The sequence below is a fragment of the Scleropages formosus genome, chromosome 21, assembly GCF_900964775.1.
Source record: "Scleropages formosus chromosome 21, fSclFor1.1, whole genome shotgun sequence".
Lineage (NCBI taxonomy): Eukaryota > Metazoa > Chordata > Actinopteri > Osteoglossiformes > Osteoglossidae > Scleropages > Scleropages formosus.
Genome location: NC_041826.1, coordinates 8915761 through 8940611, shown reverse-complemented (window position 1 = coordinate 8940611; position 24851 = coordinate 8915761). Strand labels below are relative to the sequence as shown.

General features: G+C 43.6%; 1 protein-coding gene across 1 annotated transcript; it reads left to right on the top strand.

Annotated features, from left to right (window-relative positions):
• Positions 1–2737: 2737 nt before the first annotated feature.
• On the top strand, positions 2738–21007 carry LOC108920339 (integrin alpha-6-like). Its single transcript, XM_018729024.2, has 26 exons — positions 2738–3012; positions 10391–10518; positions 10769–10848; positions 10957–11218; positions 11444–11575; positions 12026–12239; positions 12663–12856; positions 12953–13047; positions 13542–13669; positions 13752–13841; positions 13944–14005; positions 14411–14577; positions 14693–14839; positions 15097–15212; positions 15328–15487; positions 15816–15899; positions 15994–16073; positions 16288–16365; positions 16488–16590; positions 16928–17095; positions 17276–17380; positions 17475–17582; positions 17736–17834; positions 18018–18143; positions 18436–18564; positions 19256–21007. The coding sequence occupies exons 1-25, from the start codon at positions 2822–2824 to the stop codon at positions 18541–18543; spliced, it is 3225 nt and encodes a 1074-aa protein (XP_018584540.1). The 5' UTR covers positions 2738–2821; the 3' UTR covers positions 18544–18564; positions 19256–21007.
• Positions 21008–24851: the final 3844 nt, after the last annotated feature.

Below are 24851 nucleotides of genomic sequence, written 5' to 3'. Positions count from 1 at the left end.
CAGTGACTCATGTGCTCAAGGGAGGAGACACCTTTCACCCTGGCTGGCAGTGGCTTCTGAGTGCACAGGATCTTCCTTTCTCAGAAGAAGGAGAAGACTGCCATCTCTTCATTCCTTTCCCAGAGGCATATCCTTTTAAACGTTTCCTCAGATTTAACGCAACGCTACCACCACCAAAATACATGAACGGAAACACCCAAAAAAGCTTGCAATAGCTCCTCTTATCCCCATGCTTACCAGCCAGTGGCTGTTCTGTAGACAGTGCCATGGAAACCAGTAAACTATAGGTGCTTTGTAAAGCTCTTTGGAAGATGCAGTATAGTCTTCTTATTCCACCTCGATATTTCTATGTATAAATGGGGGCGTGGTGGTGCAGTGGGTTGGACTGAGTCCTACTCTCCAGTGGGTCTGGGGTTCAAGTCCCGCTTGGGGTGCCTTGTGATGGATTGGTGTCCCGTCCTGGGTGTGTCCCCTCCCCCTCTGGCCTTATGCCCTGTGTTGCCGGGTAGGCTCCGGTTCCCCACGACCCCGTATGGGACAAGCAGTTCCGAAAATGTGTGTGTATTTCTACGTATATTTTAGCCAGAACTGAGAATGAGAAGAATACCTCTGGGTTTACTGCCATAATTTACCAACTCCATATCAACTTGAAAACCTTACTTTATTTTAAATCTAGATTTAGACAAAAGAGACAACAACATGTAAAAAAAATATGTTTGAACTGGTTTTTAGATTCTGACCGATTGCCGCAAATAAAAAATTAACGTAGGTCTTCCCCTAAAATGTATTAATTTTTTAAAGACTGAGAAGTCAGCCTTCATTCTTTGTTAAATCAGTGTTTTTCAGTCTAAAATTAGCTTTAATAGCTTAGATTTAAGCGGTAAGACAAAATATGGAATTTTGTCCCTCTCAACTTCTGAGTCTTAGGGATAAGCAGCTTGCTCTGCTTTCGCTTGCATGCCCAGTGGATAGTTATTAATAAATGAATTGTGGCATACAGAAGACCTTGCAATAATTCACTAAACACACACACACACACACACACACACACACTTTCAGAACCACTTGTCCCATACAGGGTCACCGGGAACTGGAGCCTACCCAGCAACACAGGGTGTAAGGCCGGAGGGGGAGGGGACACACCCAGGATGGGACGCCAGTCCATCGCAAGGCACCCCAAGCGGGACTCGAACCCCAGACCCACCAAAGAGCAGGACCCAGTCCAACCCACTGCACCACCGCACCCCCCTATTAATTCACTAAACATGTTCTCTTTATTAAATGGCTGTATTCACTCCAGGGTGTAGATACATCCTTGCTGAGTCATAATCCATATGAGTTGGAGTCTTTCAGCAGTGAAATTAAAAGTGCTGCCTAAAAACTTAATCTTTTTTGCAAAATGCTGCAGGTATCACAAACGTAACAGTGGTTTACAGTGCTGCGTGTGAGTGTTGAACTTTGAGTGATGAAAGCACACTGGAGTAAAAACTTAATTCACTGGTTAACTTTTTGACATGTCTGGCATCATACATAAATGTTGAAAAATATATTTTCGTACAAATGACAAGCATTCCAATATGGTGATAAATTCCAGGGCAACAATTAGTGGCAACCCCTTCAACACACAAAGAAATGCTCCCCTGGCTTTTCCCTCTATGGTTGTGGAAACAATGTCTTGTGGACACAAAGCTACAGTGCAGTCTGTCCAACAGCTGTCCTACGTGCCATATTGCATGATATTACACATTTATAACTGGTGCAAAAACATATGTTGCGATTCATGTTATTTGAGGAAGCCAGTGATAAATTTAACAGCTACACAAATGTAACTAAAGTCAGACGGTAAAGCTTAAGATTCTTAATCTCAAGGTTGCGGGTTCAAGCCCTGTGTTGTGTAGTTGTGTGTTTAAAGGTGTGCACTTGTCTTCTTTTCACTGTATGGAAAGAACACTTACTTTGCAGTCTGAGCCCTGCACACAGCTGTGGGAAGCAGATAGCGTCGCAGTGAGAGCTGCGGCCTCTGCATTCTAGGGTCCTGGGTTTGATTTCCCACCTCCTGCTGCAATTCCCTTGAGGAAGGTACTAACCCTGAATTACTGCAGTAAAAGTAATTCTGCATAAACTGCTTTCACGGAAAGTGTTAAATCAATGAAGAAAGTGAGGAATATCTTGAGTCAGGATGGTAACTGCCAGAAGTCTATATATATATTTTAAATCTTTGTTGTGTTTGCTTGCAATACACTGGAATCCCATGATCCAGGGTGTACCCTACTTAGCCTTGCGCCCTGAGCTTCCGGGATAGGCTCTGGACTATCATGACCCTGACTTGGCCATGTGGTTTTTGACAGTGAGTGAGTGCCTTGGTTTTTCCTTTCTATTTAATGGCATTTTTTGTAATTATTGCACTTTGCAGCTAAATAGGAAACTGAAGTCCATCGTGTGACGTGTAACGGTACAAGCAATTTGGACCAGTTATCCTTGGGCTGAACAACTCGCTGTGTCCAGTCAGTGCACTTCCAGCATGTTGGTGTCAATTTTTCACCTGTTCCGGAAGCTCTGCAACATCTGCATTCAGTGGACGCATGCGATCACGCCTCAAATTTGCTCGAGCGAATGAGGGGTGTGGCTTCGATCCAGATGTTCGCCCCGCGCGCAGGTGTGGGCTGGGCGCGCGCTGACGTCCCGGGGTACGGGAGGGCGTGGTGCTGCTCCAGTTCCTGCGGTTAAAACCCGGAGCCCCGGAGAACAGGGGCACCATTCACGCACCGCTGGAGCTCGGGCACTTGCTCCCGCACACTCGAAGGACTGAACGCTGAAGGCCATGGCGCGCTCCCCGCGGCGTCCCCCCGTCCTCCTCCTCCACCTGGCCTGGCTCTGCGCGCTCGGCTGCACCTGCGTGTCCACCTTCAACCTGGACCAGGACAAAGTCATCAAGAAGGTCGGCGACAAGAACAGCTTCTTCGGCTTCTCCTTGGCCATGCACAGGCAGCTGCAGCCTGCGGAGAAGAGGATGTGAGTGTCTCCCGTGGCAGCGAGACACGCGGCCGGCGTGTGTGTGTGTGCGCGCGCGCGCGCGTGTTTTGCGCGTTCTGCGCGTTCTGCACACTAAGTTCTTTACACGCTGCTGCTGTGCTGGCCTTTGCATTTACATTCATTGTAACTTACTTTACTAAAACAGTGTGCTGGGTGCAAGACATGATTGTTCAAAAGTCACTTCGGACGTCGTAAGCTGATCGTGACTATTTTTCTTTCTCTTTTGTGTTCGATTAGTTAATATTAGGGAAACAATTCGGAATTCCTAACACTACTAGCGCGCGATTAGGTTGCGCGTAACTAAGTGATCACGTACGGAAGTGTGGCGCGACTCCCGACACTGTAATTCATACCAGAGGCGTTTATTCCAAATACACGCTAAAATATACGATGCGTCGGAACCGCGCCGAATCATGTTGTATGTGGAGAAGTGGACGCCGCGCTCGCGACCCGTAGCTCGAGGCGCGACAACGCGTGTCTCGTGCGCGTCTGCGAGAGCCGTTCCGGCGCGAAAGAGGGGAAAAAAAAAAAAAAAAAAAAAAAAAGTCGTGCGCGAAACTCATAGTTTAAAAATAAATAAATAAATAAATAAATAGAAAAAGGGGGAGGGGGTTCTGTGTGTCCACGGGCACGGGTAGGTGTCTCGAATCCCGTGAGTTACCATAGTACTGTCTTTATTCTGTCTCGTTAACCCGAACCGTAAACTTGCCTCAGCCTGCCTGGTTTTAGTAGCTTTTCAGCAGCAGTACGTGGCAGTAATTCAAAAACTACACTGACTTTTTTTGATATTTTTGCTTATGTTATGGATTGCGGTTGTACCTAGAAGTTCTCAATATTTGTTTTTTGAAGTGTAGCACTGGTTTATAAACATCAGTAAAGAACTACAAGCAACGCAACACAGCACTGAATTTCGCTCCTCTCTCTGTTATTTCTTTCTTTGTGATAATTTTTAGAAGGGAAGTAAATGTAAAACAAAGCCTCTAACACTATCAAGTCAATCTTAAATGTATAATTATGATGACAGCGTCAACTTATGTGTAACATTCATCAAATAGCTGGTAACATAGAGCTGCTCCCCTTTGGTTGCAGGTTCAAATCCCACCTCCAGCTGTAGTACCCTTGGGCAAGGTACTTATCCTAAATTGCTCTAGTAAAATGACCTACAATCTAGAATAATTGTAAGTAGCTTTGGAGAACAGCGTAAGTAAGTGGTATGTCTGCAACCCTTGTTATGCCCTTAACGTTGAGCTAATGAACATATAGATCAATATGGGTCAGTCCTGCCGACGAAAGAAAGGCGCGCTCATCTGTTACCGAAACCGTTCTCTGACATTTGGCACAAAAGTAATCTCCCGCAGACACGCACGGCATCTCTATAAGCAACTGAGCAAAAGCAGCTGTAGTATTCCAAGATTCATAAACTGACTTTTTTTTCCAGTATCATTTTGGGCCGCTCCCAGTTTTATAAGCGCTCCATGGCAGGTAGGTGCAGTTTGTGAGAGCGGGGGCGGGGGAGCATTCTGGGCTGAACACCTCGTACCTTTGTTGCTGGAAAAACTTCAGAGGGCACGTGGCAAAGCTGTGCAACATGCCTGTGCTATAGATCCCAGGCAGCTGAGGGAAGCCATGCCAGCCATCGAAATGTGGAATACATTTCACCTGGAATGTAGCTCTGTAGGCATCTGACGTTGTTCTATTTTAGGGGTACAATGCATTGTCCAGAATCAGCTCCATCAGTAAATGTCTTCAAACTCATCGGGAGAAACTGGACTGAGAGTTTGAGTTCTAAGCAGTGAATCCTTTTTCATCACCACTGAAAACAACAGCAGTCTAATCTTACAAACCTGACAGTGCCCATGCCGAGGGGTTGATTGAATGTCTGTTTTCGCAGAACGTTTATTGTGTTCTACAGACGTATTTGGATTGGAACATCTTTACACATGCAAAGGGCGTTGGCTGTCAGTAAGCTGTGATTCATGTTGTCAGGCAAAGTAAAAGCAAGCTTGGCTGTATTCTGTGAAGTGTTCTGTTAGCCAGACGGTGAGATATCCATGCCTTAGAGGAGTGCTTTTTGGTACTTGGAGGCAAAGGAGGGGTGCAGCATGACAAAACTTGTCAGGGCAATTCGCAGGAAGCTTCACGGTGCAGATGTTGAGCAGGGGCCAGATGGTGCTAGAGCCAGCATGTCACAGCCCAAAGCCCTGTTTCACAAAGATTGTACAGACTGCCATTTCGAGGAGGTTGAAATATGAATTGGAGAGATGTCGATGACTTTGAGTTCTCCTAGAACATTGTAATGGAAGTCTGCACAAAATAAATATCATTATCTTTTAAGTGTATTATTTGTCAGTTTCTGAAATTAATCCCCCCCCCCCCCCCCCCCCGTGTTTAATTTCTTATCCATGACCTAGAACATGTTACAATTTCTGCCCAGGGATGTATATGTAGAATTTTTTTTTTTTTTAAATGGAAACATGCCAGCTGCTATTTCTGCATTGTTGTGGTTCAGTAGTATCTTCGTAGTCTTTTGGAAGTCAAAAAATCTAATCGGGTAATAGTCAGCTTTGATTCACTGGCAAATCAGTGAGGTTATGATTCTAGACATGTTCTGGATAAAGCCTCCAGAGCATGCAAACCCAAGGAAGCCCTGGTGAGTGGTGTTTTGGCCCAATGTGGCAATCATCATGTGATCACGCACTTTTCTCAGATACTTGGAGTTCAGTCCGTTGCTGCTGCCAGTGGGGGAGATGTCTATAGTCCATCTCATGGCTGTAATGCAAACCATAACAAAAGCATTTTGCATGGTCTGGATTGCTTGTGAAGATGTCGTATCAGCTGCTGCCTCTGTTGGAGAACATAGCAGGGAAAAAAACATTAATTATCCGAAATTACTCCAAAACCAAAATAAATCTTGTTTTCTCTAGACCTAAAAAGCTGAAGTGGTTTGCTGGGTAATTCATTTCTTGTTTTTCTTCAGAATTATTTTAAGAGTTTGTCTTGGTGCTTTTAATGAAACTACCATTCATTGATTAGGAGTCCCCCTCCCCTCATTTCGCAATGCATTATGAGAAGTTCTGTGGTACTTCTGTTTTCAGTCTTCTTGGCCGCAACAGTATAGTATAATTGTAACAACCTGTTGCTAACAATACAATGCTAACCCTAACCCAACTCTGAAGAATGTTATTAAACACACATTGGCCTGAAAATGACCTTCTGTGAAAATGTGGTGAAATGCACCCTGAATGCAATCTACAGCATTGTTCCACTTTAACCTGACACCGATGTGCATTGACTTGGATAGAGGGTAAGAATGCTGTTAAGTATCCCTGTATGTTGACATACATGCATATAATGAAAAAAAGGTCATTGTTGTAACTTAAAATACGTTGGTTTCCTTTGAACGAGCTGTCTATGGGTACACCCATCTTCTAGCTTATTAATATTTCAGAGCATGTTCTACAGCAATGTGAACGTGACTTCCTTGATTGTGACCCAACTGACTGAATACTGTTGAAGACACTAGGAGATGTATCAGTGCAGTGAAAGTTCATCACACGTTTGGAGAATCTTTCTTCAGTTACCTCATCACATGCTGTAATCATTTTATCCTGTTTTCTGCAAGAAACGTAACTTTTCTGCCCCTGCTTTCTTATGTTTGGCATCTTGTCCCTGCAGGGGTCCTGAGTGTATTTCTTAAGGGATGGAAAATTAAACACGGAAAGCTCACTCTGAATCCGAAAAGGTTGCAGTAACAATCCTATAGTGCAGTTGAGTCCTGTGAAAATTGATGCAACTGAATCCAGGCTACAGGATAGCTCTGTTCTATGGTACACTGATTCTTTTTCTTCCTTCCTTTCATTCATACTGTTTCCTGTTCATCGGCATGTAAGAATTACATTAGGACCATCAGGTTTTTTATTTTTCCTCATTAAATGAAAAATATTTGTATATCCTCTTGTATTGTGACTGATATTGATGTGGTGAAAGCTAATTGTGTGGTTATCTCTGAGACCAGAAGGAGAGGCTGTTTGGTGGTGCACACATTACCCACATGACCATCTGCATATGAGTTATGTGATACGTTCCAGCGGGAGCCGAAATGGCTAATTGTAATCGGGAACGGGATCTACAAACCATTACCGAGATATCAGGTCAGCATCAGACCTCGGTGTGGATAAACGGACACTTGAAGAGCAGCTGTCCTGGCTCTGGGCATACATCTGTGCGGGTATGGGGCACATATGGAGACATGGAGTGCTGCCAGCATCCACCAGGGTTGTAATTTACTGCAAGGCTCTCATTAATTCGAACCGTATCCTGCTCTGGTCCCTGCTGCTTCTGCACATACAGAATTTGACAGGCTGCTGTAGGGGTCCTCCATGAAGAGAAGGGGGAGCTGTTCAGGTTTCAAAAGTGTTTTTGTTTTTTCTTTAGTTACTGTCAACCAGGGAACATCAGATTGGTGTATTGTTGTGTGCATCTTAGACCACTTCAGTCTTATTGGTGTGGATTAAAGTGGGTCTTGCACTTTTTCTTTCTTTACCTTGCAGCACATTCATATGTCTTGTAGTTTATTTCTATGTAAGTTTAAATTCCATTCTCTATTGTAACTCTGTAGGTTTCTGAGAAAGTGGAAGTTTGTGTGCAAATTGGTCTGCAGATCATTTTATTGGTTACAGCCAAACCTAGTCAAGTCAAGCAATATTATCACCTGAAATCTGTGCATTGTTTTCCTCGCAACATTTCACAAAGGAAAGGCAATTATTGGAATTCATATTTTGAAATATCATATGGGAATCTTGTATTTCTTTTGAACATCTTGAGGTTCATCTCTCAGGGTAACAATTTTATACAGGCTGGTTAAAGTACTGTGTGAACAGCGAGACTGAATTTTGTAGTAAATTATCATTGCAGCAAATATATTGTAGTGTGTGGCACTCTGGATTTGGACAGGGCAAAGAAGGACACACAGACAGTGTTCATTATGAACCTTTATTAGAACATTGGCACCCAGCGGGAGGTTATGGACGCGAAACGATGCTCTCGGTCCGAGGACCCCTTTTCCTCAAGGACCTGCACCTCAAGCCAGCCTTCCCAGCCTGCTTAAGCGCCTGCCTTGAGAAGGTTAAGAAAATCTCAGTGTCCAACACCCCCTTATAATCCCTGTCGGCCCCCACTGCGGTTGAACAACTATTTTACGTCTTTCCCACAATTCCCAACTATTTACAATAAACACGTGTTCCAGGTCAAACGTGACACTCCTCAGTAATGCGGGTTGTTACAATGCATGAATATACACTATTCATTAATTTTTATAATGCTTGTGGGTTCACAAAGGATATTAAATTGCTGAGAATAAACAATAAACAAGTAAGTTTTGCATTTACATTACTTTTCCAGGGTAGGGGAAAAATCATTTTGAGTTGCTGGACTAGAAGTGGCCTGTGGTCCAAGAGGAGTATCACTTATTCGCACCACTGTGGTGTCCACAAGCGCAGCAAAGACGAATAAATGGCCTTTAGTGAGATAGTTTACTCATGAGGTGAAACATGTTCTTTTTTGATAATGGGACATTGTTCGCCTTCCTCCAGGAGACTTTGGACTTGTGCTCTGAATTGTGGTGCGTGCTTTAAAGTCAGTATTGGCTCACAGTGCTTAGCTGGAATCTGCAACTGTTACTTCAGAACTAGTTTGTGGAACTTAGAAAAGGTTGGTTGTTATGTGGCTGATCATGCCTAATCTGACACTGACTGTTGCTATACAACAGAATTCTTGTGAAACCTGGCGTTTGGAATGAAATGATAGTTGTTTTTTTTTTTTTTTTTTGGCAGAGGAAATGGTTATTATAGTTTTGTAGCTTAGTTTCCTGCAGTGTATGTAGCTTTTTGCATGCTTTTACCAGTCAGAGAAGATATTTCTCCAAAGGATTTCTGTTAAATCCCACTTTGAATTGGACCTGTATCAGTATAACTTGCAGATATGGTAAGTGGTCCTGCCATCTACAGTCTGTAAGAACTGGCATAATGGAGATCATGCAGAATTTGATGAAAATATATTGTACTTGAGTGTGTACATTAATCATGATTCACATGCTTTTATTTACACTGTAACAAGAAACTGACAGTAACGAAAGTGACTGAAGTCGACTCATAAAGAAACATTGTGAGGTTCGTTGTCCACTGAAAGAGATCAAGTATGAAAAATTGCTGCTCATTTTAGCTTGCAGTCTGTTCCTGATGACGCCCAGAGTGGAACATGTGACCCACAGTGGGCTTTTACCTCACTGACCCAACAATGAGCTCCCTGTTGGCACTTCATGCGCTGATAGCCTTATGGAAACTATTTGTAATTTGTTCAACTGTCAGTATGTCCATGCCCTTATTTAATATTTTTGGGAAAACTTACATTAAGGGTATCCAAATTATAGTTTCACTTGCGAAAGTTACTAGGGTCTATATAATGTTAAAAGTTAAAGTAGCCCTACTGAGAGCAAAGTGCAAAAAACACATTTTTGTGTCTAAAAGCAAAGGCTTCATGTGAGCACTGGATTGTCTGTGTTCCCTGAAACAACCAGTGTGAATACAAATAAAGAGAGCTCAGTCCAAGCAGTTCAGTAAAGCTGTGACCTCAGCAGAAATCCATGACCCAAGGCATTTTCTCAAAATATGAAACAAAGAATTTCAGGCTCATAAATTTGGAAGTCTTACTTTGGGCATCGGTCTGATGATGGCAGATGAGGAATGCGTTTATAGAAGGCTGTGATTTCAGAAAGTTGTTTTGAGCAGTTGCAGTGAATATTCTGAAGTATTGAGTTTTTGTAAATAATCAGATTTTTTTTTTTTTTTTTCTTCAATTAGTACTGGAGTTTTATTCAAGATCAGCATGGATCAATTATACAAATATGACTGCCTGGAGTAGAACTCAATGATTACTATGGCTATTTTTATGCTCAGAGAAAGCCACAGACATTTGGCTTTTATGAACTTCCTTGGTCTGTCTTAAGTTGAGCCATGAATAAAATACATTTTACATTGATAACAAGTTCATAATTCATGATGACATGGAGTATATCATCAGGCATAGGTTGTGAGAGGCTGTCTGGCGCAGTATAAAAATAATAGCATCTCTCCATTTGTGCATACACATTTCGAATCTTAACATGTTCATAAATAGTTTCATTTCGGTTTGGCCTTACCCTAGGGCAGCTTTCTGAAGTTGTCTCTTTATGATCTTCATAAGAATCATCCCAGAACCTAGCACACATGAGTATATCTTAGCCATTTAGTCTGAAAATGTTCTTTGAGCCTAAGACTGCCATTCTTTTTTTTTTTTTTTTTCTTTTCTTTGTCTCCTTCAGGCTACTAGTTGGGGCACCTCGTGCTAAGGCCCTGGATAAACAAAAGGCCAACATCACTGGAGGCTTGTACAGCTGTGAGGTTACAACTCAAACCAATGACTGTAAGCGTGTTATTTTCGACAATGACGGTGAGCACTCCTTAGCCATTCACGAGTTTGCATGACTCTGTCTTTCCATGTGGTTTGTTTATGATTTCTGATTGTCCCTTAATGTCAAATGTCATTGTTGTCCCTTCTCCGAATTTTATCAGTTCTGATACAAGAGCGATGAAGCACACAGTTCATTATAGTACTTCATTAAAAGTTAAAGGAGTGTCAAGTGTTGAAAGTGTTTCACAGGCTGTTTTGCTATTTCCCTATTCCTACATACTTTGTGCAGTGGATTCCACAAAGGAGAACAAGGAGAACCAGTGGATGGGTGTGACGGTGCGAAGTCAGGGTCCAGGAGGAAAGATTCTGGTAAGGCTGCCGGACTGCCGAGCATCCGTTGTTTGCCATTATTAATCCGTGGACTGATGGATGTAAGGGTGGATGATAAGGTAGGTTTGCTCCTGTTTCTTTTTGCAGGCATGTGCCCATCGCTATCAGAAGTGGCAGTTTGTCAGCCAGCCCCAGGAGACTCGGGACATCATAGGTCGCTGCTATGTGCTGAGTCAGGACCTGACCATCAACACTGCAAGTGCTGAAGATGGTGGCTCTTGGAAGTTCTGCGATGGCCGTGTCCGAGGACATGAGCGGTTTGGGTCCTGCCAGCAGGGGCTGTCAGCCACCTTTACAAAGAACTACCACTACCTGGTGTTTGGGGCCCCTGGAGGGTACAACTGGAAAGGTATCATTCAGAGTGACCCACATTTGCCAGTCTCTGAATGGACTGTCTCTGCCCAGCAAACGGGGCATTTGATGGCTACTCTCATTTGTCTGCTGTATAAATCTGAGCATTTCAGCATCAGAGTTTTAAACATTTTAAAGACCATTTGGTGACTATTGAGTAAAACTGCCTCTTTGGTTTACCATGGAATATGTGTGTTTCCACCATTTGCCTTCCCCTCTCCAGGCATTGTTCGAGTGGAGCAGAAGAACACCACCCTGGAAGACCAGGGCATTTTTGATGATGGGCCATATGAAGTTGGGGACGAGAGTGCCTTGGATGCTACATTAGTGCCAGCGCCTCCTAACAGCTACTTAGGTAGGACTGGACCTGACTGTCAAAGTTTTTTTGTATTGGCTTCTTCATCATGGTTGCAAGCTTTATTTCACTCTGCATGTGTTGTAGTGTTTAACATCCGGTTTTAGATCATTTTCTAGGAAGACGACAGCTAGAACTTAAACTTCATAATCTGTCCTCTCCTTTTACTGCAATCTATTGCTTTAGCCTCCACTGCAGTGGGTCAAGGTTTAGACCCATGATGCAAATAAGTCAAGTTCAGCATCACCTGAGCACAGCAAGCATTTGTTCCCATTTGTACATCTTTCTCCTTTGCTCACAATGCTGCACAGATTTATCACTACATTTACCATTTTTAATGTTCATAGATTTTTTTTTTTTTTTTTACTCTGATGGCCCTGTGTGGTGGTGTGTTCTTTGTATTTTTGTGTGCCTTGTGCACAGACACTCAAATGTAGTTTCATATGACAGGATTCTCTCTGGATTCTGGGTATAAAATTACGAAAAAGGGCCAGCTGACAATTGTGGCTGGGGCACCGAGAGCCAATCACAGCGGGGCTGTCGTCCTTCTCAAGATAGATCCGGAGTTTAAGTCCCGACTCATTGATGAGTACACCTTCGAGGGTCAAGGACTGGCATCATCCTTTGGCTATGATGTCACTGTGGCAGACCTCAATAAAGATGGGTATGGAAAGCACTTTGCATGTGGTTGGGTTTATTTATTTATTTATTTTTATTTATTTATTTAAACGTACTGTAGTACTACTGAATGCATTCAGGTGTAAATTCACTGTCCTGAACCATATTTTGGCTTAACTAATTGCACATGTATTGCAAGAAATGAATTTTTGCTATAATGTGTTAATCTTAACACTGCATACTTAATCTGGGCAATGATGTGGTCAACCATATTGGATTTTGAAACTTCATTAATACCCACATGACAGGTGAAGTTTATTTTGCGTTTTCTGTCTGTGAGCCTTCAGCCAGTGTGTGTGTGAGAGAGTGTGTGTGTGAGAGAGTGTGTGTGTGAGTGAGAGAGAGTGAGAGAGAGTGAGCCAGGGTATTGTGCAAGGCAGCCTTAATGAGTCTTAATTTGTTTTTGTAGGTGGGAAGATATTGTGGTGGGGGCTCCTCAGTATTTTCTTAAGGACGGAGAAGTCGGAGGAGCAGTTTATGTTTACATTAACCGGGAGGGAAAATGGAACACTGTTAAACCCATTCAGCTCAACGGGAACAAAGACTCTATGTTTGGCCTGGCGGTTGAGAACATTGGTGACATTAATCAGGACTCCTATGAAGGTAGGATGGTCATACTCTTTGCAGCTACAAAAGCTTTGCACTACAGACAGGAAATGGGGCTGCAGTCTTCACTCTGAATGTGATTGTCCCTGGCAGACATAGCCGTTGGAGCTCCCTATGACAGTAACGGTGAAGGAAAAGTGTACATATATCATGGCTCTGCCAGTGGGATCACAACCAAGCCTGTACAGGTCAGTTTTTTTCATCTTTAATATGACGTATTCTTTAGAAATCCCTTTCGTACTATTGGTCGGAATGATGGGTTGGATATAATATGGTTTCTATCAGTTACACTTGCAACCCAAGGGATTTGGACATGTCTTGCTAAGCTGTCTGTCTCAGGCAAGATGTATAAACAAAAGATGTTGGGGAAAATGGGACACAATGGTTACAAACAATGCTTGAGAACATGGCAGAATATACACACACACACACACACACACTGACCAAAGCTGCTTGTCCTGACCGGGGCTGCGGCGAACCGGAGCCTAACCCGGCAGCACGGGGCACAGGGCTGGAGGGGGAGGGGACATACCCAGGATGGGACGCCAGGTCGTCGCAAGGCACCCTAAGCAGGACTCAAACCCCAGACCCGCCAAAGAGCACGACCTGGCCAAACCTACTGTGCCACTACGCCCCCCTCCATAATAGAATATCTAATTTTTCTTATTGTTTTCTTTTTCAGATTCTTCAAGCAAATGATGCGAATGTCAAATTATTTGGGTATTCTTTGGCTGGAAACATGGATTTGGATAAGAATAGTTATCCTGATGTAGCTGTTGGATCACTGTCAGATACATTGTTCATTTATAGGTAATGATTGCTGTCACTTCTGCTATTCAGTGAATCTGTCTGCTGGGTTGATGGTAACATTTCAGTTTCTTTGATGTTACAGAGCAAGGCCAATTATAAACATTGAAAAAAGTGTCCAGATAACACCAAATGAAATTAATTTGACAAGGACAAATTGTGGTGAGCGTATATGGTAAGATATGATTTAAAATGTCAAATTGCAGATGTCAAATATTTAAGTGTTTATGGAAGTCTTTGACAGCAAAAATACATTTTTCTTGGCTTTTTTTTACAGCATGGAAATGAATGCCTGTTTCAGCTTCAGTGCAAACCCCCCATCCTACAACCCCAGATTGAGTAAGCAATTTGTGCCATCCATCCACCCATCCATCCATCCACCCATGCCCCATCTGAAAGTAACCTGGGCTGGGGGGTTTTGCACCTGCCACTGTGACGTAGATGTGCACATTTCTACAATGAAATGATCGTGTTGTAGTGTGAATGGTGGGAGATGTAAATAGTCTGTTAGGGACTGTAAGGGGTCTAAGTAACTGTTCGTTGCTGTGGATATTGTGGCAGTAAGATGTGTATTACTGTTACTGCGTGACAACATGGGTTTGATCCCTGCTCAGTTTGTGTGGGTACTCCTGTTTCCTCTCACAGTTTGGATAAAAGTATCTGCTAAAGGAATAAAATTCCAAGGAAGAAACTTCTTTATGCTTTAATTTAAAAAATTTTTTTTTTTTTTTTTTTTTTGGCCAGCCCTTGCCTTTTCAATAGCAGTGGACCCTGAACAGAGCAAGCGCAACATGCCCCCCAGAGCCACATTCTTGACCAAATCACCAACAGATACAAATAAACTCAGTGGAACTGTTGAACTCCTAGGCCAGAATAACAGACAGTGCATCATCCAAAAGCTTCAGCTGAAGGTACTGGGACTGCAATTTGCCTGATCTCAGCGGGTGCTGGAGTAACATGTAATGTCTGACTTCTGTGATGGAGAACCATGAGCTGTTCCACCCTAACCCACATCTGCTCATTCAGGACGGCAAGGAACTCAAAGACAAGCTGCGGCCGATTGGCGTAGAGGTGTCGGTGTCCATCCAGGATTTGAAACGTAGGAGGAGGGACAGCATGCTCCCTCAGCTCGTTCCTGTTCTCGACGCCAACAATGACAAGACCAAGACACAGGTACGAGTGGCACAGTAGGCTGCTGTCCTACTAGAGTGTGTCCTTTTCTTCACCCAGAGCCAAGAAACCAGATGCTTCTGTAGCTTTTACACTCATTCAGGACTTTTCTTTAGTGTCACTGTGGAACTGTTGTTCGCCATTTTGCCCAGTTAGCAGAGAATCAAATGGTTTTGTCCTGTTTTACTAACTGCAGATATAATGTAAGTTTTTTTTTTTTTTTTTTTTTTTTTTTTTTTTTTCCTCCAATGCTTCTCCAGGTTGGCTTTTCAAAGGAAGGGTGTGGAGCTGACAACATTTGCCAGAGTAACTTAGAAATGAAATACAAGTTCTTCTACAAGGATCCCAAACAAGATATTTTTCATCCATTTCAACAGTGAGTACAATCTTCTGCTGCTGGAGAATTTGTCAGCGTGTCCCTCTATCGGATGCTGGTAATATACATAACCAAGATGAGATTTGTAGCTATATGACATTGTTTGATTTTTCAGAAAGAATGGCGTACCGGTGATGTCGCTCAATGACCAAAAGGACATTGCTCTGGAAATTAATGTGACAAATAAGAACGGGGATGATGCGTACGAGGCCAGGGTGCAGGCTGTGTTCCCTAGCTATCTGTCCTACTCTGCCTATCGGGTAAAGAAAGCTGGGGTGAGTGTTTTCCGTCTCGTACTGCAGGCACTTTGAATGTCAGCATGTGTGTATTTGGTTGCATTGTTAACGCTGTTATCGGATTCAAATCCAAATCAGTTGGGAAATGTGTTAACTAAATCAGTGACCCTAATTTGCCCTTAGTGTGTGAATGAGGGTATGCGATTGCTCTGTGATGGACTGGTGTTCTGTCCAAGGTATTTCCTGTGCTTCTGGGATAGATGTTGGAGCGCTGTGACTCAGCACTGAACAGGCAGTTTTTAATAATGTACGTATAGTTTACTAGAGCAATGCTGCTGCCTTATTAACTGTCCTTCTTGTCCTTCAGAATCAACAGGTGAACTGTATATCCAACCAGAATGGATCAAGCGCATACTGTGAACTAGGGAATCCATTTAAAGGAGGTTCAGAAGTAAGCTTGGGCTTTGGCTGCTTTTATTCCGTGTGCTCTGTGTCTCAGAAGCTTTGCTGATGGTGTGATCGACATGTGGTTACCATATTTTCAGGTTACATTCTACATTATACTGAGTACAGCTAGCATGTCTCTGGACATCGCAGAAATTGAAGTCGACCTTAACCTTGAAACGTAAGCAGAACTACAGTATTTTCTTTGGTCCTTGATTGTGTGGAAAAAGAAAGTGATCATCATTGAACTGTTTTTAAAAATGTTGTTGTTTGTCCTCATTATCTATACATTAACTGTAATTTTACTTGGTACTCAAACAAGCTTCATGGGTTTTGCATCATAAAAGTTCTCGCGGTCCGTGAACGCACTTCCAAAAAGCCTCGTTTCTTTTCAGAACAAGTGAGCAGAAGAATCTGAATGTAGTGAAGGCCAAAGCTCAAGTCTTGACTGAGCTGCTCCTGTCAGTGTCAGGGTGAGCACACCGATCGCCTTCAGTCTCTTTGCTGTTGCCTTTGGAATTTGACTGACCTGAATTTGTGTTTTTGTTCATTTTCCATGCCTGTACTAAATGCTTTTCTGTGTGACGTCTTCCAGGGTGGCAAAGCCTTCCCAAGTTGAATTTGGAGGCGAAATTAAAGGAGAGAGTGCCGTAAAGTTCGAGGATGAAATTGGCAGTTTGATTGAATACAAATTCCGGGTAATTTATTTTCTTGTGACTGAGGAATTTCTTTGTGTGTGTGTGTGTGTGTGTGTGTGTGTGTGTGTGTGCGCTGAAACATTTCTATTCACCCATGTGCAGACAACAGGATTTTGATATATTATACAAATAACCGGAACTATTATAGGCATTGAGAAGAGGGGAAAAGGCGTAACGGAGGCTCGCAGAAGTATATTTTCACCATGTGTCTCCCTTCAGCTCAAAAACGCTGTCTGTTGGATGTGTGCAATTTTTCCTTGTACTCCATGAATCCAGCAAATGCAGCAAACCGTTTGCCTGTTTTAATTATATATGTGATGTTTTTGTCCACTGACAGATCATCAATCTGGGCAGGCCACTCAAGTTCTTTGACACAGCATTCCTGAACATTCAGTGGCCAAAGGAGACCGACAATGGGAAATGGATCCTGTACCTTTTGAGTACCACCACTGAAGGCCGGAAGAAGATCCCCTGCTCTCCACAAGCAGAAATTAATCCAAATAAGGTAATAACCTCTACTGTTCCTCGTGTTCCTGCAGTCCACTTTTTTCTTTTAAACACTACACTATCCCTAGTTCCCTTACTTCTGAATCTATTTCCTGTTATGTTTTCGTAATAATGGATGTATAGTTTCTCCATGAAAATGGCTGGATGCAACTAAATGATCCCATGATATCTTTTATAGGTATCCCACAAATCAAGGAAGAAACGAGCGCCCGGAGATGAAAAGTCAAGTGGAAGTACATTCTTCCGATTCTTAGACCGAGACAAAAAAAAATACAAAACTCTGGTAAATTATTTTCTTTAAATTTTTAAATTTTATTTCTAGGTATAGCTGTCAGGTGTCGTCGGGAGCTGAAACGCTCTGCCTTTTCTTCCCACAGATGTGCGGCAATGGGACCAAATGTGTGGAGATCAGGTGCCCCCTGGAGGGCTTGGAGAGTAATGCAATCGTTCTGCAGTCTCGGCTCTGGAATTCTACCTTCCTTGAGGTGAGTCTCTACCGCTTCAGAATTCCCCCGCCCCCCCCTAAAAAAATATTTCTCGACTTGATTATCAAAATATTAATGTGCGTTTGTTCATCATAATTGCTAAGGTGGCCAATTTTTATTTCAAACTGCCGTTGCCTTTTTGTCTCCATGCAGGAATACCCCAGCTTGAATTATCTTGACATTATTGTAAAGGCTTCCCTCCACCTTGACAACACTGCACATAACATATTTATGAAAAATGCTGAAACTCAGGTGAGCTGCTGACCATTCAGTTTTTCAGCACACATTCCTGAACAGCCATTGACCTGCTACCCTTTTGAAATTCACTGCATCCCAGACATTGTACTGGACTTCCCTGTTGTAATCTGTTACATCTCTAGCTGCAATGAAGCTTTTGTTTAGCTTTCATAAAGACCTGTACTTGTGCTAACACAGGTAAGAGTCACAGTCTTCCCAGAGAAATCCGTGGCCAAGTACAGCGGGATGCCGTGGTGGATCATCCTGGTGGCCATCCTGGCTGGCCTTCTGCTGCTGGCACTGCTGGGGTTTCTGCTCTGGAAGGTGAGCCTTCTCATGCGTGTCCGTACCGCTGTTTTCTACGACGTGAACGTTCTCTCAGACTAAGACAACAGCCCAGCGGGGAAGGGACTAACCTTAGCTTCCCTCCTTGATCTTAAGTATTACAGCATTCTTTGATACGGTGTGAATTTATTGCAAGCTCATACATGATTTTTTTGGGTTGATGGACTTGAAAATGTTGCCAAATTCATGTGATATTCCTAGAATTAGTAAATGCAGTGCCATACCTTGTGACAAACTGCTGACAATCATTCATCACCTTGCTTCCTTCCAGTGCGGTTTCTTCAAGAAATCCAAAAAATACCAGTACGATTCCTCGTATCACAAGGCTGAATACCATGTTCAGCCATCTGACAAAGACAGACTCACAGCTGACGCATAGTGCTTGCACACTGCACTCTGGGTAAAATATGTCTCTGATATGACTCTAAATGGTATGGTGGGAGGGCCTGTTTAAATGGTATCATCACTACTATATTTTCTATATTAATAAATGATTAGTTAGGAAAGAAACCCTGGGAAAAGAGCGGGACATATTTCTTCCACGATGCTTTGTGTGTGGTCATCAAATATCGTGCTTTTAAAATGTATTTTGATATTAAAACTTGAGCAGCTGTCAGCATGTGGTGTCTGAAACACAAGGGCCCACATATTGAGAGCGTTATGTTGGACAAATACCCACATTACTGGTAATTCTGTCAGTGCAGTCCAATACAGTCATGTGCCCATCTTTGATGACCCATACACAAACAGTTTGTCTTGTATTCAAAATACCTTTGATCTTTGCAGCGTGCGACTTCTCTATGTGCCTTGGGCTTCTGGTGGAAGACATCACTTCAGCTGCTTCTCCCTGTCTGCTCCTGATGGTTGTGGAGGTTCTGTGGTTTTCTAGTTCACTGCTTTCCCAGCTTGACTGCTTGGATGTTTTCCTTCTCTCCATGTGAAGCATGATCTGAGATGAGCACCTTTTGGGCTGCTCTCCTGGCTTACTTTGCGGCTCCATCTCCTTCGACTTGCCGAGGAGAACCGAAAAGCATGCGAAGTGTGCCAAGATCCATACCGTTGAAAATGATTCTTTTTTGATTCTCTTCCAGTGTGGATTTTTCAAGCGTTACAAGTATGATGACAAGATTCCAAAATATTACGCGGTAAGGATAAAGAAACAGGAGCAGCAGGATGAGAAAGCCAGCTATGAGACCCCTGAAAAAAAACTGTGGATGACAGTATGGAATGAGAACGAGAGCTACTCTTAAGTCTTCCTAACCTGTTCCTGGAAGCCTCCCAATGCTCTTTCCCAACTCTGTTCGTGTGAACAGACAGAGACTCGATCACACCCTTTGGGACTGGGACTTTGTTTTGCACAATCATAATATTTGATTGTATATATTGAAAACTACAGACAGATTTACATACATGTTACAGACCCACAATGCTTACAGATGTAAAATAGCTTTTTTTTGCATCACATTTAATTTTATCACATTTAATATAAAAATTATTGGTGTGCAGATAGCTTTAGTCTTCTATGGCTTTTGTAACATCTTTGAAATATTTTCATAAAGATTTGCTAGAATTTTTTTTTTTTTTTTTTGTGCTCCAGAATTTTCTATTCACTGTTAAACTACTCACCCCATTTTAATGCACTTCAGCCCATGTTATGTTTTTAATGTACAGATTGGACAATTTTGTAGGATTTGTAAATATTTTGATATAGTTTTGGATAATGTATATTTATTTTTCTCACAGACTTATTTTTACAAATATCCTGAGACTAAGATTCTGGTTTTATTCTTAGAATGAGGATTGTTGCCCTCCTCTCTGGGTAAGAACTGCTGCACAGGGTTTGGAGTTCAAGAGATTCACATAAAATCTAAAATCAAGCAGTCTTTTTATTTAAGGAAAAAAAAAAAAAAAATATATATGTAGACTTTGGTCAACCAGACTTGTGCTTTTATAAATTTCATACAAATATATTGTTTTTCTAGAGTAATGGTTTAGATTCATTTTCAAAGGAGTTTGGCTTTTTTGCACCATGTAGTACTTGTATGTGTAGACATTCCTCATGTCATGTTTCTAAAAATCTTAGAACCCCTGTATGTCTGTCTCTGGGTACAGGGACAGCTAGCAGCATAGTGGTTAGAGGCAAAGGTTGCTGGTTTGAATCCCACTTCCAGCTGTAGTACCCTTCAGCAAGGTACTTACCCTAAATTACTCCAGCAGAATTACCCGGCTGGGTAAATCTTTGTAGGTGACTTAACAGTGTAAGTTGCTTTGGAGAAAAGCGTCAGCTACATGAACAAATGTAATGCTTAAAACGGGGGTCAAGTTCATATACAATGCTGGAAACTGTAACTGTGGTTACTTCTAAAATAGTCCTTTTTCAGCTGTTGGGAAACTTGACATGGTTGTTTAAGTGTTGTTGACCAATAAATATTGTCAAAGGTATTTTGTAGAAAAAGGGATTCTGATGTGGAAAAAGCAGCGTGTTGCACACGTGAGCTATTACTGCAAGTTCTTTCAGTAAGTAAGCAAAACAAGAAATAATGTTTGTGCACTGTTATTACCCAAAAGCATTGTTTTGGTATTTGTAAAGGGAGATTTATGTCGGGATTCCACAATAACAACAGTTGGTCACACCGATCAGTATCTATACCATTATGCCATCTTTTGTTTTCCCAAATATCAGTCGGTCAGTTTCCTTCCATTTGTTCTGGTGAAAGTCGCTGTCATTTTTCCACGTATAAAACTGTTCAGGTATATTAAGTCATATCACTGGCTTTCGTAAGAACACCTGTGGAGTTTTACAATAAGATCAAGAAATAAAGGGGGAACAAAAATCACAGTGATCTGATTTTCTTCTGAATTTAGCAAAAGCAAACTGGAATACTGTATTTGCCTTGAAATGGTTTTAATTTTTTAGCAGGCTAAACTTGCTGCTTATACATTTAAAAAAAATGTGAAAGTTTAGGGAACTGAAGAACAGCTAATGGACAGAGGGGCAGAATTAATGTGAAGATGCAGTGAGTTTGCGGAATCTGTCGACAGCTCCCCCTGGAACATCGTGGTTCAGGGATCCTACTGACAGCTCTCGGTTCTTAGCAGATCAAACTGCCCCGAAGCCAGTTTTACAAGCAGCACAAAGATGCACGTCGCATTTTAGCCGTTCTCGTCCATTTAAAAGCGAAGAATTACGCTGAAAGAAGTGGGCGAGTCCCGTGGAAAAAGAGCCCAGTGTTTGTACGGCGCCTCGCCTCGCCTCGCCTCGCCCACCAGCAGAGGGCGCCACCGTCCCTCAGCCCTGAAGGCGCAAACGAGGGACACGCGTGCGGCGATGAGCGCTGCTCTTTCCAGTCGTAAATGAGGGTACCGTAGGCCGCGGTGGACCGTGACACGCACCCCTGCGCTGATAAAAGCTGCAATTATATTGAAATCTACCAGACGACACAATGCTGAGCTTCCGTGACGGTTCAAACGCAAAAGAAGCGGCTCGGCGTCCTGCCACCAGCTACCAGTTTCTCCGTCTCCGCCGATCCCGAGCGGAACCGCCTCCTCGCGCCGCCCGCACTTCCTGTCCTGTCCTGTGTGCGGTGACGTTAATCGGCATCGCGAGGCTTGTGCGGCCGCGCGACGAGGAGCTGCTCGCCCTGGCGCCGCGTGCGGACGGCCGAGTAAATGAGGGTGAGGTCGCGTCCCAAGGGGTGTGTGTGTGTGTGTGTGTGTGTGTGTGTGTGTGTGTGTGTGTGTGTGTGTGTGTGTGTGTGTGAGATGATACGAACGGAACACTGACCCTAGCTGAAGCTCACTCTGTTTTTACTCCCCTCTCGGGTGTGTTACTTACTGCGCTCGACTAGTGAGTCTGACTCTTCAGTGGAGGTACTAGTGGTTGCAGTTACTGCCTTTAAACCCAAAAGGTTGCAGGTTTGAATCCCACTTCCAGCTGTAGTACCCTTGAGCAAGGTACTTACCCTAAATGTGGACTTTGCATGTTTTCACCGTGTCTGCGTGGGTTTCCTCTGGGTGCTCTGGTTTCCTTCCACACTCCAAAGACCTGCTGTTCAGGTTCACCCATAGTGTGTGAGTGACAGAGAGAGAGTGTGTTCCACTGATGTATGGATGAGTGACCCAGTGTAAGTAGTGTATCTAGCAGTGTAAGTCACCGCGGTGAATAAGGTGCGTGGACTGATAACACTTCATAGAGTTCACTGGAAGTCGCTTTGGAGAGAAGCGTCTGCTAAATAAATGTAAATTGCAGCACAGTAGAATTACCCAGCTGTATATGGTAAATAACTGTGGTTTTAGACTGACACCACGGAGAGAAGTGTGAGATAAATGAATACATGTAAAAATGCAATGAGCAGAGTTTCCAGGAGATCTTTGAGTTTGAGGACAAACACTCCGACGATTAGTGTCCATCACACTCAGTAAGTTGGTTACCGCGGTAAAGCTTCGGTGGGACGAGGCTCCTGCGCCTCCCGTACGGTGTGCTTTGGAAAAAGGGTCCCACCCGTGGGGAGCCTATCCAGGTGGAGGCAGATGTTTAAAGTTGAGCGGAGTTTGTGCGGCAGCAGGTAGCGCTGTTGCATTGCATCGCATCGCGTCGCATCCCCCAGGCTGTGCGTTCGGATGTGGGTTCGAGTCCAGCTCGGCCTCACTGGGTGCTCTGGTTTCCTCCCACTGTCCGAAGATGCATTTGAGATGAAATGGTGACTCTAAATGGTGTGTGTTGCACTGCTCTTAAGGGTGATATTTATACCCCCTGGACTAAAGTAAAGCGGTACAAAGCCGTGCAGCTCAGCTCAATGTTTCCACACTGTCATGTTGTCAGCGATGCAGCAATTCGACTTCCTTTACTGTCTGCAGTCGTGTTGATGATGCATTTGGTGGAATTAATCTCAAAACTTGACCACCAACCCCCCCCCCCGCTATCATGTCTGTTACTGGTTCTTTTCCACTGGAGAAATGTGCTTTTAAAGAGTCTTTTGCAGAAATATGACGATATGAATATTCTCCCTGATAGTGGCAGTGTGCCGGGTGTTTCCGTTACTGCCTTACGTGTTGATCAGTGGAAGCGAAGGCCTCATGGATCTTGTTGGGCACTAAGCCTCTCGGTGCTCGTATCGAACAAAAGGGAAATTGTAGAAATTGGCAAAGAATTCCTCACTTCCTCCCCGAGTCCATTTGCTGGGCAGCTGGTGGTAAATATTGTCTGCAACGTTCGACGATGTCAACCACCGGATTCTATTCTCCTCTCGTAGTCAGCTTGGGATAAAAGGAGCGGCACTAAGATGGTTTGAATCCTACCTATCCGACAGATCCTACCAAGTGGTCCGGCAGGGCTCCCGTTCTTCTCCCCTGCCTCCCTCAACCGATGTCCCCCAGGGCTCGGTACTGGGTCCTCTGCTTTTCTCGATCTACACCTCCTCCCTCGGCCTTGTCGTTGCCTCCCGTGGATTCAAATATCACAGCTCTTCCTCTCCTTTCCACCTGGAGCATCGGACATCTCCGCACGCGTTGCTGCCTGCCTGTCGGACATCTCTTCGCGGATGTCCGATAACCACCTCCAGCTCAACCTCTCCAAAATAGAGATTCTTCACCTCGCAGCTGGCCTGTCCTCCTGTCACGACCTGTCGATCAAACCGGACAACTCGCTCATTTTGCCTGCCTCCTCGGCTAGGAGTCTGGGAGCGATGATTGACTCGAGTCTGTCATTCTCTCAACATATTGAAGCCACAACCCGGTCCTGCAGATACATCCTGCAAGATATCCGTAGGATCCGTCCCCACCTCACAACTGACTCCGCCCAACTGCTTGTCCAGGCCATGGTGACTTCCCATCTGGACTGCTGCAACTCTCTTCTGTCTGGCCTTCCTGCTACTGCCATCAAACCTCTGCAGCTTCTACGAAGTGCTGCTGCACGAGTTGTGTTTGATGTGCCAAAGCGTTCCCACGTATCTCCTCTTCTCATTTCTCTGCACTGGCTTCCTATAGCTGCCCGAATCAAATTCAAAACCCTGGTTGCCGTGTGCAAATGCATCAATAGAACTGCTTCCGGCTATTTACAGGACTTGATCAACCGGTACACCCCAGCCAGGCCCCTTCGCTCATCTACTTCTGCTCGCTCGGTGGTCCTACGCACGAAAGGCAAAGCTTGAAGGTTCTCGGTTCTGGGTCCGTTGTGGTGGAATGACCTTCCCTCCCACTCAGAACTGCTGAATCTCTGTCTGCATTCAAGAAGGGTCTGAAAACTCATCTTTTCCAGACCCATTTGGCCAAGATCTCTCCAGCTCACGTGTGGTGTAAATGTTCATGCACCGTAACTTCATGATCATCCCCAGATAAGCCTTTACGCAGCCGCTACTCCGGCATTGTATGTAAATATTTGTGTATCTTATTATAAAAAAAAAAAAATTGATAGGTTATCAGGATTCATCTATCCTGCATTTTATGCACCTACTCGAGCGATGAACATCAACGTCGCTGTGGAGAAAAACGTCTGCTAAATGAATAAATGTAAATGATGAAAACGGTAAAAACGTGGTCTGTAATGAAGTGCGATGGGACTTTACCTCAACCTTGAGGCGCGAATGGAAACGTGACCTCTACTGCGTGAACTCAGCCGAAACTGGAAGGTTTCAATGGTAACGCAAGACTTAAATTATGGATCCAACTTTACTCGTTCTCTTGCTCTGG

Bases quoted from the DNA above. Each gene is read 5' to 3' on its own strand.
- LOC108920339 (XM_018729024.2), top strand. From the start codon at position 2,822: ATGGCGCGCTCCCCGCGGCGTCCCCCCGTCCTCCTCCTCCACCTGGCC. The intron at 13,048-13,541 runs GTCAGTTTTTTT...TTTCTTTTTCAG, and splicing joins TCACAACCAAGCCTGTACAG to ATTCTTCAAGCAAATGATGC. The intron at 14,006-14,410 runs GTAAGCAATTTG...TTTTTTGGCCAG, and splicing joins ATCCTACAACCCCAGATTGA to CCCTTGCCTTTTCAATAGCA.